The sequence below is a fragment of the Pseudorca crassidens genome, chromosome 17 (genome assembly GCF_039906515.1).
Source record: "Pseudorca crassidens isolate mPseCra1 chromosome 17, mPseCra1.hap1, whole genome shotgun sequence".
Classification (NCBI taxonomy): domain Eukaryota; kingdom Metazoa; phylum Chordata; class Mammalia; order Artiodactyla; family Delphinidae; genus Pseudorca; species Pseudorca crassidens.
In genome coordinates, this window is record NC_090312.1 from 8,024,961 (window position 1) to 8,039,591 (window position 14,631).

Consider the following 14,631-nt stretch of genomic DNA (forward strand, 5'->3'; position numbering starts at 1 on the left):
TGGAAGGACCCTGGGCCACCACACTCAGAGGTGCATTTATATTTATTGAGCATCTACTGTGTCCCTGCACTGTGCCAGGAGCTTCACCCCCCTCAACTCTGATCTCCACACAGTAGATATCATTGCCTGGATTGGACAGCTGAACAACCTGCATCTCACATAAGTTCAGTGACCCCCACGAATCTTTCCTCGATGCCCATATCCACGGGCTTCAGTCGCCGTTATAATAGTGGCCAGCCTATGCCGTCTGTCACCCCTTCTGAGGTACGAGGACCCTCCCTGATGACAAGCTCATCTGATGCTCAGAACAGCCTTGGGATGAAGTGACTTGAAGCCTCATGATCTCTCCTCTTGTAGTTAAGAAACCAGGTGGCTCGGGGGGGATGAGGGCTCATGTGCTTTGACTATCCAGGAGGTGAGGGAGTGAGAACTGGGGCTTTGCCTCCGAGCCCTAGGTCTGAGCGTCTCTTACCAGATCTTCTCAGTCCCTCACTGACGGCAGAAAGGGGGCAGTTGGGGAACCTGAGGCTGCTGTGCCTGTCGCTTCTGTAGCTGCTTTCAGGTCTGCACTGAACACGAGTTTCTCAGGTGAGACCCACGCGTCACCCAGCAGGAGTGCTAAGTGTCTCAACTGGGTTGTTCCATGTTTGCATACTTTGCACATAATTAAAATTAAGAGCTTAATGTCGCATCCCACCTCTCATAGATGTGTTTCTCTGGGGGACTCTGGATTTTCTTAGACTAGTGCAATTGTAGGACTAGAGGATGCAGAGTTAGGGCAACTCTCACTTTATAGATGAGAAATGTAGACCCAGGGAGGTTGATTTCTGTCCTCGCTGTTTCAGAATCGGAGCTAGACTTCTCATTCATTCCTCAGTTTCCGTGTGGAGCGTCTTCCCTTCCTAACCAGACACAGCAGACAGTCTCTCTGCCCTGAAGTCCTCATTGACTTGTTCCTCAGATTTGTGGAATCTTTGGTTTGTGTGCAGAAGTGCATTTGGGGGTGATTTGATTGAAGGTGTCCCTCTCACGTGTGGTTCTCAGCTTTTTCCTGCCATCACATGGTTGTACTCTGGGGCCTTGGGAGCCCGACTAAGTTGGGCCCTGGGTCATGGCCGGTTTCCCACGGCCTCTCCGTGGATGTAGGGGTCCCCCTGCTGAGTGGTGCCCCAGCTGCGGATGAGATTCAGCCTGAATGAGAACCACTAATTCAGCCCTGGGCTTCTCCCTTCCTCCAGATTGGGATGCTCTTCTTGTACACATGCGTGTAAGTCGTGCTTCTCGGTTAACTGGGGCTGATGAGGCAAAATGAAATTGGTTCCTGCCAGCCACCCTCATCCTAACTGTAATTGCCCTCTCCCTTTCCTCTCTGTCCACCCCTGTAGTAGTTTTCCATTACTGTTGTGATAAATTACTCCAGCTTTGTAACTTAAACAGCACAAGTTTATTGTCTTATAGTTCTGTGGTTCAGAATTCCAGCACAGGTCGCACTGAGCTAACATGCAGGTGACGTGTTCTTTCTGGAGAGGCTCTAAGAGAAAATCCATTTCCTTGCTCTTCTCTGGCTCCTACAGGCCGTCCGCACTCCTCGGCTCGTGGCCCCTTCGTCTTGTCTTCAAAGCCAGGTGAGCATCCCTCATCTCTCTCCTCCTCTGACTCTCCTCTTCTGCTTTCCTCTTCCAGTTTGAACGGACCCTGTGATTACAGCACACCCACTTGGATAACCCAGGACAATGTCCTTATCTTAAAGTCAGAGGATCAATAACCTTAATTCTAGCTGTAGTCTTAATTCCTTTTTGCCACATAAGGTTCCAGGGATTAGGACATGGTCATCTTTGGGAGGGCATTTTTCTGCCCACTGCATTCCCTCACTCTTTTTTCTTCCTTTCACATCTATCTGTGTGGTAGAAATTTTCATCCATATCAGAAAATATGCAGTATGCATCTCCTGCCTTCCCTTTTCCTACCCACAGCAAACATTATGAAGAAATCAAGCGTCACTATTTTACTGATCCGAGATGAGACTTCAACATCTTGGGCAAATACTGCTAATCCATTGCAGTTGGCTTCCTAGAGGAAACCAGTTTGCCTTTCCAGATCTGGATATGTAATTTTCAATATATAATTTGTGTCAGGAAACACTGTAATAAAGGCAAACTCCTGTATTGCCTTTTAAAATTACATGGTGTCATTCATGTGTTTATTTTAAGAATGAAATTAAAATGTATTCACTAAATAAGATTTGGAAATGCTTTTTGGTTCTTTTCCTTGGGGGAATTTTTGGATATATTTTTAGACATGGTTGAGGTCACACTGTAAATGAGCATTTTTTTTTTGATGGAGATTAAAATGTCAGCTTTATCAGTGATGAAGCTCTACTGGAGAATGTGGCTTAGATGAGTGGCCAGATGGTTTGCTGAGAATACTTCACTTCTGAGTTAGAATAACCTCACAGTGAAAGGCCAGACGGGGGCACCTACATACTTTAGGCATTATAAATATTGCCTTTTTTCTTTATCCTCATTTCATAGGCCTTTTTTCATTTTATGAAAATACATTTATTAACTACTTTTAATGGCTGCATAAGGATGAGTATCATAGTTTAACATTCCCCTCATAATTGGGCAGTTTAGTCGTTTCCAGTTTTTGCTGTTATAAAGAACCCTACAGTGGACATCATACCAAAAGCATTTCCATGTCACCCTAAAATCCAAAGACTATGAAACACTGGGCAAAGCCCACCAAACCACTGAGGGTTCACAAACAGTGAAGGTGTTATATGTGCTTCTTAAATAACATGCATTCCCTAGGGTGGGGTTGACACAATCGACCTTAAAGATGTGCCAGAGAAGATGCTCGGACGAGAGGAGCCAGTGCTGAGCCAGGAGTCTCTAAACAGGAGCAGTCTTGTTCCCTTGGCCCAGCTGTTCAGCCCTCTGCTTCTTGCACATAAACAAGCCGCATGCCGTTCTGTAAGCAATGTGATCACCAGGCAGACTCACTTGTGGAGTTTTCTCCATTAGGCTCATATGAACCCATAACTCTGCTGATAGAAATGTTCTCAGTCATAGGGCTGGTGGATTCTGTGCCAGTCTCCTTGTACATCAATAATAAAAAGTGGCTTTATTTAATTTAAAAACATTTTGAAATAATTTTAGACTCACAAAAAGTCTCGGAGTTCCTGTGTACCTAGCACCCACCTTCCCTTGGTGATAACATCTTTAGCTATAGTATATTGTCAAAAGTAGGAAATGGACTTTGTGACACTATTAACTAAACTGTAGACCTTATTTGGATTTTACCAGTCTTATCTATTTTTTTAAATTTAGAAACTATTTTTAAAAGTAGTTTTAGGGGAATTGCATGGTGGTCCAGTGGTTAGGACTTGGTGCTTTCACTGTGAGAGGTCCGGGTTCAATCACTGGTTGGGGAGCTAAGATCCCACAAGCCATGCGGCACAGCCGAAAAAAAAACCAACAGAAAAAACCCCCCAAACTACTTTTAGGTTCATAGCAAAATTGGGAGGAAAATATAGAGACTTCCTATATACCACCTGGCTCCACTCCCCCTCCACATACAGCCTCCCCCATTTTCAACATCCCTACCAGTGTGGTACATTTGTTACAATTGATGAACCTATGTTGATATATCATAATCACCTGAAGCCCGTAGTTAATATTTGGGTTCACTCTTGGTGTTATACATTCTACAGGTTTGGACAAATGTATAATGACATATATCCACAATTACAGTATCATACAGAATAGTTATACTGCCCCCAAGATCCTCTTTGCTCTGCCTATTAATCCCTCTCTTCCCTCTGCCTCCTGGCAACTTCTGATCTTTCTGCTGTCTCCATAGTTTTGCCTTTCCCAGAATGTCATACAGTAGGAATTGTACAGTTTGTAGCCCTTTTAGATTGGCTTCTTTCACTTAGTAATTGCATTTAAGGTTTCTCCGTGTCTTTTCATGGCTTGATAGCTCATTTCTTTTTAACACTGAATAATATTCCATTGTCTGGATGGACCACAGTTTATGCATTTATCTACTAAAGGACATCTTAGTTGCTTCTAAGTTTTGGCAATTATGAATAAGGCTGCTGTAAACATCCATTTGCAGGTTTCTGTGTGGTCATACGTTCTCAGCTCCTCTGGGTAAATACCAAGGAGTGAGATGGCGAGATTGTATGGTAAGAGTATGTTTAGTTTTGTAAGAAACCCCCAAACTCTCTTCCAAAGTGACCATGCCTTTTGTACCACGGTAGCTGTGCCATTTGGAAGTTCATTGAGATTCTGTTTGGCACTTGAAAATTTCTGAGAGCAATGAGATCTTGCAGAAAAACACAGGCTTTTAGAACAAGACAGATTCAGGTTTAGAACTAGACAGACTGTGCCACTTACAGGCTGTGTTATTTAACTTCTTTATACAGTTTTATTGTTTGTAAAATGTTGATGGCAATATCTGTTTCCTGGTATTAAAGATATTAAAGGCAATATCACTTTTATGAGAAGTGGATCTGGTACATGGTAGATGATCAAAAAATGTTGGCTCTCTTTTCCCTCCCCTGTCTCTTAAAAATGACTCCAATTCCTAAAAGAACCAAAGCAAGGATTATAAACCAGTCTAATCATGCTTTCAATTTATGTTTGTAAATCACTCATTCTAAATATTTCCCAGGTGTTGTGTTTTCCTTATATATATTTTTAGATGTTGGTGTTGTTTTACTTTTGTTGTTGCTTATGGCTTTGGAGTTAGGCAGATAAGGATCAAAATCTTAATGCCACTACTTACTAACTAGCTGATCTTTGGGGATTTTGATCCTTCGCCTTTTTGGGCCACTGTCTCCTTATTTGAAACTTGGGAACAATGATACCATTATTTCAAGGGCTACATTAAGAAGGAGAGGTTGATTTGAGGGAGCAGATTAGAAAGAATGTGCCCCCATTGCTTTGGACAGACCTGGACCATCAGCCCTGTGCAGGCCAGCTCCAGCGAGGAGGTGCTGTGAGGGCCTCAGGCTTGCTCTCTTGGTAACAAGAGCTGGGGGGCTTTCTTTTTAATGGGAGCAGCTCTGGCCTCCTGCCACCCTTCCCATCAGATTAATTCTTCTCTTTCCGTAAACCTGGAGGCCAGACCAGCATCCTTGACTATGCCACATTCCCATGTGGCTCTGAGGCAGAGGCTCTACAAATCATAATCTGCCAGCCACTGCACTGGGTTTTGAACTGTGTGAAGGAAAGGTCCTATCTGAGTTTTTATATAAAGTGTGTTCTTGTAAATAGCATATAGCTGGATCTTGTTGTTGCCTGTATGTGTGTGTGTGTGTGTGTGTGTGTGTGTGTGTGTGTGTGTCCACGTGCCCGCACACAACCAGTCTGACAATCACTGCTCTTTAATTGGAGTGTTTAGTCCATTTACATTTAATGTAATTTTTGACATGTCTCACTTGAAAAGTATGGTCTTGGTGTTTATTTTCTCTGTCATGTCAGTTCTTTGATCCTGTCTCCTCCTCTTCTGGCTTCTTTTGGGTGAATCAGGTAGTTTTTAGTATTCCATTTGACTTTTTCCCCTGAGAGTAGAGCTTTTCTTTTTCAGGTAAATTTTAAATTTTAGAACAGTTGTAGAATTACAGAAAAATTGTTATGGTAATAAGGAGAGTTTCCGTGTTCCACATACCCAGTTTCTCCTGTTGTTAGCATCTAACATTTACAGTAGTACCTTTGCTACAACTAATGAACCAATATTAATACATGATTAACTAAAGTCCATATTTTATTAAGATTTCCTTAGGTTTTACCTAATGTCCTTTTCCTGTTCTAGGATCCCATTAGGGTCCCATATTACATTTAGTCATGATGTCTTCTTAGGCTGCTTTTGGATCTGACAGTTTCTCAGACTTTCTCTGTTTTTGATGACCTTGGCAGTTTTGAGGAGTACTGATGAGGTATTTTATTGTATAGCCCTCAATTAGGATTTGTTTGCTTTTTTATTTTTAAATAAATTTATTTATTTTATTTATTTATTTTTGGCTGCATTGGGTCTTCGTTGCTGCACACGGGCTTTCTCTAGTTGCAGCGAGTGGGGGCTACTCTTCGTTGTGGTGCATGTGCTTTTCATTGCAGTGGATGCTCTTACCTTCTCTTGTTGCGGGGCATGGGCTCTAGGTGTGTGGGCTTCAGTAGTTGTGGCACACGGGCTCAGTAGTTGTGGCGCATGGGCTTAGTTGCTCCATGGCATGTGGGATCTTCCCGGACCAGAGCTCAAACCCGTGTCCCTTGCATTGGCAGGTGGATTCTTTACCACTGTGCCACCAGGGAAGTCCCTGTTTGCTTTTTTTTTTTTTTTTCTGTTTGCTTTTTAACTATACTTTCTTTGTTTGTTGTTGTTGTTTTTCTTTTTTCTTTTTAGTTATTGCTGTGGACATCACACTATGCATCTGTATTTTAACACATTCTAGCTAGCTGCAAATATACTGTTTTATGAACAATGGAAGAACCATGAATCATTATAGTTCACGTTACACCCCTCCTACCCTTTGGGTTCTTGTTGTCATGCATATCACTTCTCTTTGTGTTCTAAACTCCTCAATATAGTGTTATTTTTTGGTTTAGTCAGTATTTAAAATATATGTAAGAAAATATAATCTTAAAAATATCTTTTGTGTTTACTTACATATTTAGTCTTTCTGGTGTTCTTTATTTTTTTCCTGCAGGCCTAGCTTCCATCTGATAAATTTTCCTTTAGTTTGGAGAACTTCTATTGGCATTTGTTATATATATCTGTTTTGCTGGAGTTGAATTATCTCAGCTTTTGTCTATTCGGAAATTCTTTGTCTTCATTTTTGAAGAACATTTTGATGACTATACATTTCTAGGAGGACACCACTCTAAAGATGTTGTCCCATTATGTTTTGTCTTTCATTATTTCTAACCCTTATCATTTCCCCCTATATGTAATGGTTCTTTTTCCCCTCTGGTTTAGATTTTTCTCTTTTTCTTGGTTTTTTCATCATATTAACATCATTATGTTTAGGTGTGGTTTCCTAGTGTTTACCTTGCTGAGATTTTGGATCTGTGGGTTGATATCTTTCAGGGGGTTTGGACCATTCTCAGCCATTATGTCTTTACGTATTACTTATGCTTCATTTGCTTCCGTTTTTTCCTCTAGGACTATAATACCTCATATATTAAACTTTTTGATATCTCACAGCATTCAGATGATCTGTCTCTTTTTCTGTCTCTAATTCTTTCTCTTTGTGTTTCAGTTTATATGATTTGTATTGAACTTCAAGTTTACTTATCCTTTCTCTCATGTCAGTTCTGCTATTTAGATACTCAAATGAATTATTCATTTCTGAGTTTTTTTGATTTATAGCATTGACACTTAGTTATTTTTTATAATTTTTTTCTCTGCCAAAAATTATCAGTTTTTCACACGTTTTCCATTAGCGCCTTTAACTTATTTATCATTATTTAAATGTTTCTGTCTAATAATTTCAATATCTGAGTGATCTGTCAATCAGTTTCTATTGACTTTTTTTCTTGAATTGGGTCACGTTTTCTTCTTTGCATATATCATAATGTTTACCTGGATGCTAGATACTACGTGTGAAAGAACAGTAGAGGCTGTTGTCCATGGGAAAGTAAATGCCTCTTGGTATCAGGCCATTAGAGTGGGGACTGTACAGAGAATAGCAGGCCTGACTGCTGTCCTTTCAAAGCTGTAATTGCGAACTTGGCCCTTGGTTGGTATGTGGTTGTTGAGGCAGTCCTGTTTCTCTCCGGCTTTCTGCTCCTTGCAGAGCTTTCTCCCCTCTCTGCCCAGCCCGACCTCAGGAGAGCCTACAGTGTACTTGGTGAAGGCTTCGTACCTTTGATGAGGATGGTGGTGGACTTTCTCTTCCCCGACCTGCTCCAGCCCTGGAGTCCTTGCTGTGTTTTCTGTGCACCCACTGTGTGCCAGGGCAGAGGATGTTGGGATGAAGCCAGGTCTCTGTCTGCCCGGCTCACGGATCTGGGGAGAGCCACCTGTGCATAAAAAGCAACAGCAAGTATGTTAACTGCTGCAAGAAAGTTAGGTACTAAGCTCTGTAGGAACCCAGAAGACCAGCTAACTAATTATTACAACACTATCATATTTTATTTTTTTTATTTTTTTATTGGAGTATAATTGCTTTACAGTGGTGTATTAGTTTCTGCTTTATAACAAAGTGAATCAGTTATACATATACATATGTTCCCATACCTCTTCCCTCTTATGTCTCCCTCCCTACCACCCTCCCTATCCCACCCCTCCAGGCAGTCACAAAGCACCGAGCTGATCTCCCTGTGCTATGCGGCTGCTTCCCACTAGCTATCTACCTTACGTTAGGTAGTGTATATATGTCCATGCCTCTCTCTCACTTTGTCACAGCTTACCCTTCCCCCTCCCCATATCCTCAAGTCCATTCTCTAGTAGGTCTGTGTCTTTATTCCTGTCTTACCCCTAGGTTCTTCATGACATGTTTTTTTTCTTAAATTCCATACATATGTGTTAGCATATGGTATTTGTCTTTCTCTTTCTGACTTATTTCACTCTGTATGACAGACTCTAGGTCTATCCACCTCACTACAAATAGCTCAATTTCGTTTCCTTTTATGGCTGAGTAATATTCCATTGTATATATGTGCCACGTCTTCTTTATCCATTCATCCGATGATGGACACTTAGGTTGTTTCCATCTCCAGGCTATTGTAAATAGAGCTGCAGTGAACATTTTGGTACATGACTCTTTTTGAATTATGGTTTTCTCAGGGTATATGCCCAGTAGTGGGATTGCTGGGTCATACGGTAGTTCTATTTGATGTTTTTTTAAGGAACCTCCATACTGTTCTCCACAGTGGCTGAATCAATTTACATTCCCACCAACAGTGCAAGAGGGTTCCCTTTTCTCCACACCCTCTCCAGCATTTATTGTTTGTAGATTTTTTGATGGTGGCCATTCTGACTGGTGTGAGATGATATCTCACTGTAGTTTTGATTTGCATTTCTCTAATGATTAATGAAGTTGAGCATTCTTTCATGTGTTTGTTGGCAGTCTGTATATCTTCTTTGGAAAAATGTCTATTTAGGTCTTCTGCCCATTTTTGGATTGGGTTGTTAGTTTTTTTGTTATTGAGCTGCATGAGCTGCTTATACATTTTGGAGATTAATCCTTTGTCAGTTGCTTCATTTGCAGATATTTTCTCCCATTCTGAGAGTTGTCTTTTGGTCTTGTTTATGGTTTCCTATGCTGTGCAAAAGCTTTGAAGTTTCATTAGGTCCCATTTGTTTATTTTTGTTTTTATTTCCATTTCTCTGGGAGGTGGGTCAGAAAGGATCTTGCTGTGATTTATGTCATAGAGTGTTCTGCCTATGTCTTCCTCTAAGAGTTTGATAGTTTCTGGCCTTACATTTAGGTCTTTAATCCATTTTGAACTTATTTTTGTATATGGTGTTAGGGAGTGATCTAATCTCATACTTTTACATGTAGCTGTCCAGTTTTCCCAGCACCACTTATTGAAGAGGCTGTCCTTTCTCCACTGTACATTCCTGCCTCCTTTATCAAAGATAAGGTGACCATATGTGCGTGGGTTTATCTCTGGGCTTTCTATCCTGTTCCATTGATCTATCTTTCTGTTTTTGTGCCAGTACCATACTGTCTTGATTACTGTAGCTTTGTAGTATAGTCTGAAGTCAGGGAGCCTGATTCCTCCAGCTCCGTTTGTCGTTCTCAAGATTGCTTTGGCTGTTCGGGGTCTTCTGTGTTTCCATAAAAATTGTGAGATTTTTTGTTCTATTTCTGTGAAATATACCAGTGGTAGTTTGATAGGGATTGCATTGAATCTGTGGATTGCTTTGGGTAGTAGAGTCATTTTCCAATCCAAGAACATGGTATATCTTTCCATCTATTTGTATCATCTTTAATTTCTTTCATCAGTGTCTTATAATTTTCTGCATACAGGACCTTTGTCTCCTTAGGTAGGTTTATTCCTAGATATTTTATTCTTTTTGTTGCAATGGTAAATGGGAGTGTTTTCTTGATTTCACTTTCAGATTTTTCATCATTAGTGTATAGGAATGCCAGAGATTTCTGTGCATTAATTTTGTATCCTGCTACTTTACCAAATTCATTGATTAGCTCTAGTAGTTTTCTGGTAGCATCTTTAGGATTCTCTATGTATAGTATCATGTCATCTGCAAACAGTGACAGCTTTACTTCTTCTTTTCCGAATTGGATTCCTTTTATTTCCTTCTCTTCTCTGATTGTTGTGGCTAAAACTTCCAAAACTATGTTGAATAAGAGTGGTGAGAGTGAGCAACCTTGTCTTGTTCCTGATCTTAGTGGAAATGCTTTCAGTTTTTCACCATTGAGGACGATGTTGGCTGTGGGTTTGTCATATATGGCCTTTATTATGTTGAGGAAAGTTCCCTCTGTGCCTACTTTCTGCAGGGTTTTTATCATAAATGGGTGTTGAATTTTGTCGAAAGCTTTCTCTGCCTCTATTGAGATGATCATATGGTTTTTCTCCTTCAGTGTGTTAATATGGTTTATCACATTGATTGTTTTGCGTATATTGAAGAATCCTTGCATTCCTGGAATAAACCCCACTTGATCATGGTGTATGATCCTATTAATGGGCTGTTGTATTCTGTTTGCTAGTATTTTGTTGAGGATTTTTGCATCTGTGTTCATCAGTGATATTTTCCTGTAGTTTTCTTTCCTTGTGACATCCTTGTCTGGTTTTGGTATCAAGGTGATGGTGGCCTCGTAGAATGAGTTTGGGAGTGTTCCTCCCTCTGCTATATTTTGGAAGAGTTTGAGAAGGATAGGTGTTAGCTCTTCTCTAAATGTTTGATAGAATTCGCCTGCGAAGCCATCTGGTCCTGGGCTTTTGTTTGTTGGAAGATTTTTAATCACAGTTTCAATTTCAATGCTTGTGATTGGTCTGTTCATATTTTCTATTTCTTCCTGATTCAGTCTTGGCAGGTTGTGCATTTCTAAGTATTTGTGCATTTCTTCCAGGTTGTCCATTTTATTGGCATAGATTTGCTTGTAGTAATCTCTCATGATCTTTTGTATTTCTGCAGTGTCAGTTTTTACTTCTCCTTTTTCATTTCTAATTCTATTGATTTGAGTCTTCTCCCTTTTTTTTCTTGATGAGTCTGGCTAATGGTTTATGAATTTTGTTTATCTTCTCAAAGAACCAGCTTTTAGTTTTATTGATCTTTACTATTGTTTCCTTCATTTCTTTTTCATTTATTTCTGATCTGATTTTTATGATTTCTTTCTTTCTGTTGACTTTGGGTTTTGTTCTTCTTTCTCTAATTGCTTTAGGTGCAAGGTTAGGTTGTTCGAGATGTTTCCTGTTTCTTAAGGTAGGATTGTATTGCTATAAACTTCTCTCTTAGAACTGCTTTTGCTGCATCCCATAGATTTTGGATCGTCGTGTCTCCATTGTCATTTTTTCTAGGTATTTTTTAATTTCCTCTTTGATTTCTTCAGTGATCACTTCGTTATTAAGTAGTGTATTGTTTAGCCTCCATGTGTTTGTATTTTTTACAGATTTTTTCCTGTAATTGATATCTAGTCTCATAGCGTTGTGGTCGGAAAAGATACTTGAAACAATTTCAATTTTCTTGAATTTACCAAGGCTTGACTTATGACCCAAGATATGATCTATCCTGGAGAATGTTCCATGAGCACTTGAGAAAAATGTGTATTCTGTTGTTTTTGGATGGAATGTCCTATAAATATCAATTAAGTCCATCTTGTTTAACGTATCATTTAAAGCTTGTGTTTCCTTATTTATTTTCATTTTGGATGATCTGTCCATTGGTCAAAGTGGGGTGTTAAAGCCCCCTACTATGAATGTGTTACTGTTGATTTCCCCTTTTGTGGCTGTTAGTATTTGCCTTATGTATTGAGGTGCTCCCATGTTGGGTGCATAAATATTTACAATTGTTATATCATCTTCTAGGATCTATCCCTTGATCGTTATGTAGTGTCCTTCTTTGTCTCTTCTAATAGTCTTTATTTTAAAGTCTATTTTGTCTGATATGAGAATTGCTACTCCAGCTTTCTTTTGGTTTCCATTTGCATGAAATATCTTTTTCCATCCCCTTACTTTCAGGTTGTATGTGTCTCTAGGTCTGAAGTCGGTCTCTTGTACACAGCAAATATATGGGTCTTGTTTTTGTATCCATTCAGCCAATCTGTGTCTTTTGGTGGGGGCATTTAGTCCATTTACATTTAAGGTAATTATCGATATGTATGTTCCTATTCCCATTGTGTTAATTGTTTTGGGTTCGTTATTGTAGGTCTTTTCCTTCTCTTATGTTTCTTGCCTAGAGAAGTTCCTTTAGCAGTTGTTGTAAAGCTGGTTTGGTGGTGCTGAAATCTCTCAGCTTTTGCTTGTCTGTAAAGGTTTTAATTTCTCCATCAAATCTGAATGAGGTCCTTGCTGGGTAAAGTCATCTTGGTCGCAGGTTTTTCTCCTTCATCACTTTCAATATGTCCTGCCAGTCCCTTCTGGCTTGCAGCATTTCTGCTGAAAGATCAGCTGTTAACCTTATGGGGATTCCCTTGTGTGTTATTTGTTGTTTTTCCCTTGCTGCTTTTAATATGGTTTCTTTGTATTTAATTTTTGACAGTTTGGTTAATATGTGTCTTGGCATATTTCTCCTTGGATTTATCCTGTATGGGACTCTCTGTGCTTCCTGGACTTGATTAACTATTTCCTTTCCCATATTAGGGAAGTTTTCAACTATAATCTCTTCAAATATTTTCTCAGTCCCTTTCTTATTCTCTTCTTCTTCTGGAACCCCTATAATTTGAATGTTGGTGCGTTTGATGTTGTCCCAGAGGTCTCTGAGACTGTCCTCAGTTCTTTTCATTCTTTCTTCTTTATTCTGCTCTGCTGTAGTTATTTCCACTATTTTATCTTCCAGGTCACTTATCCGTTCTTCTGCCTCAGTTATTCTGCTATTGCTCCCATCTAGAGTATTTTTAATTTCATTTATTGTGTTGTTCATCATCGTTTGTTTCATCTTTAGTTCTTCTAGGTCCTTGTTAAACGTGTCTTGCATTTTGTCTATTCTATTTCCAAGATTTTGGATCATCTTTACTATCATTACTCTGAATTCTTTTTCAGGTAGACTGCCTATTTCCTCTTCATTTGTTAGGTCTGGTGGGTTTTTATCTTGCTCCTTCATCTGCTGTGTGTTTTTCTGTCTTCTCATTTTGCTTATCTTACTGTGTTTGTGGTCTCCTTTTTGCAGGCTGTAGGTTCGTAGTTCCCGTTGTATTTGGTGTCTGTCCCCAGTGGCTAAGGTTGGTTCAGTGGGTTGTGTAGGCTTCCTGGTGGAGGGGACTAGTGCCTGTGTTCTGGTGGATGAGGCTGGATCTTGTCTTTCTGGTGGGCAATTCCACGTCTGGTGGTGTGTTTTGGGGTGTCTGTGGACTTACTATGATTTTAGGCAGCCTCTCTGCTAATGGGCGGGGTTGTGTTCCTGTTTTGCTAGTTGTTTGGCATAGGATGTCCAGCACTGTAGCTTGCTGGTCGTTGAGTGAAGCTGGGTGCTGGTGTTGAGATGGAGATCTCTGGGAGATTTTCGCCGTTTGATATTATGTGGAGCTGGGAGGTCTCTTGTGGACCAGTGTCCTGAAGTTGGCTCTCCCACCTCAGAGGCACAGCACTGACTCCTGGCTGCAGCACCAAGAGCCTTTCATCCACACGGCTCAGAATAAAAGGGAGAAAAAGTAGAAAGAAAGAATTAGTAGATGTAGAAAGAAGGAAAGAAAGAAAGGAGCGAGGGAGGGAGGGAGGGAGGAAGGAGGAAGGGAAGGAAGGAAAAAAAGAAAGAAAGAAAGAAAGAAGATAAAGTAAAATAAAATAAAATAAAAAATAATTATTAAGAAAAAAAATAACAGAAGGATAGAACCCTACAACAAATGGTGGAAGCAAAGCTCTACAGACATAATCTCACACAGAAGCATACACATACACACTCACAAAAAGAGGAAAAGGGGAAAAAATCATAAATCTTGCTCTCAAAGTCCACCTCCTCCATTTGGGATGATTCCTTGTCTATTCATGTATTGCACAGATGCAGGTACATCAAGTTGATTGTGGAGCTTTAATCCGCTGCTTCTGAGGCTGCTGGGAGAGATTTCCCTTTCTCTTATTTGTTCTCACAGCTCCCAGGGGCTCAGCTTTGGACTTGGCCCCGCCTCTGCGTGTAGGGCACCGGAGGCTGGCTGTTCTTCGCTCAGACCGGGGGGTGGGGGGGGCGGTTAAAGGAGCTGCTGATTCTGGGGCTCTGGCTCACCCAGGCCGGGGGGAGGGAGGGGCACGGAGTGCGGGGTGGGCCTGCGGCGGCAGAGGCTGGCATGAAGTTGCACGAGCCTGAGGCGTGCCGTGCGTTCTCCCGGGTAAGTTGTACCTGGATCCCAGGACCCTGGCAGTGGCGGGCTGCACAGGCTCCCGGGGGGGGAGCTGTGGAGAGTGACCTGTGCTCGCACACAGGCTTCTTGGTGGCGGCGGCAGCGGCCTTAGCGTCTTATACCCGTCTCTGCGGTCCGCGCTGATAGCCGCGGCTCGCGCCCGTCTC

At 40.9% G+C, this 14,631-nt stretch overlaps 1 protein-coding gene across 2 annotated transcripts in view; it reads left to right on the forward strand.

The window, feature by feature from the left end:
• Nucleotides 1-14,631, forward strand: part of ZFAT (zinc finger and AT-hook domain containing) — a 186,696-nt gene that overhangs the window by 109,233 nt on the left and 62,832 nt on the right. The window contains exon 12 of one of the 2 annotated variants that reach the window (XM_067711189.1): nt 1,575-1,625. The exons of the other annotated variant lie outside the window; for it this stretch is intronic. Coding sequence (XP_067567290.1) covers nt 1,575-1,625 — 51 coding nt within the window. The remainder of the gene's footprint in view (nt 1-1,574; nt 1,626-14,631) is intronic. 2 annotated transcript variants of the gene reach the window in all.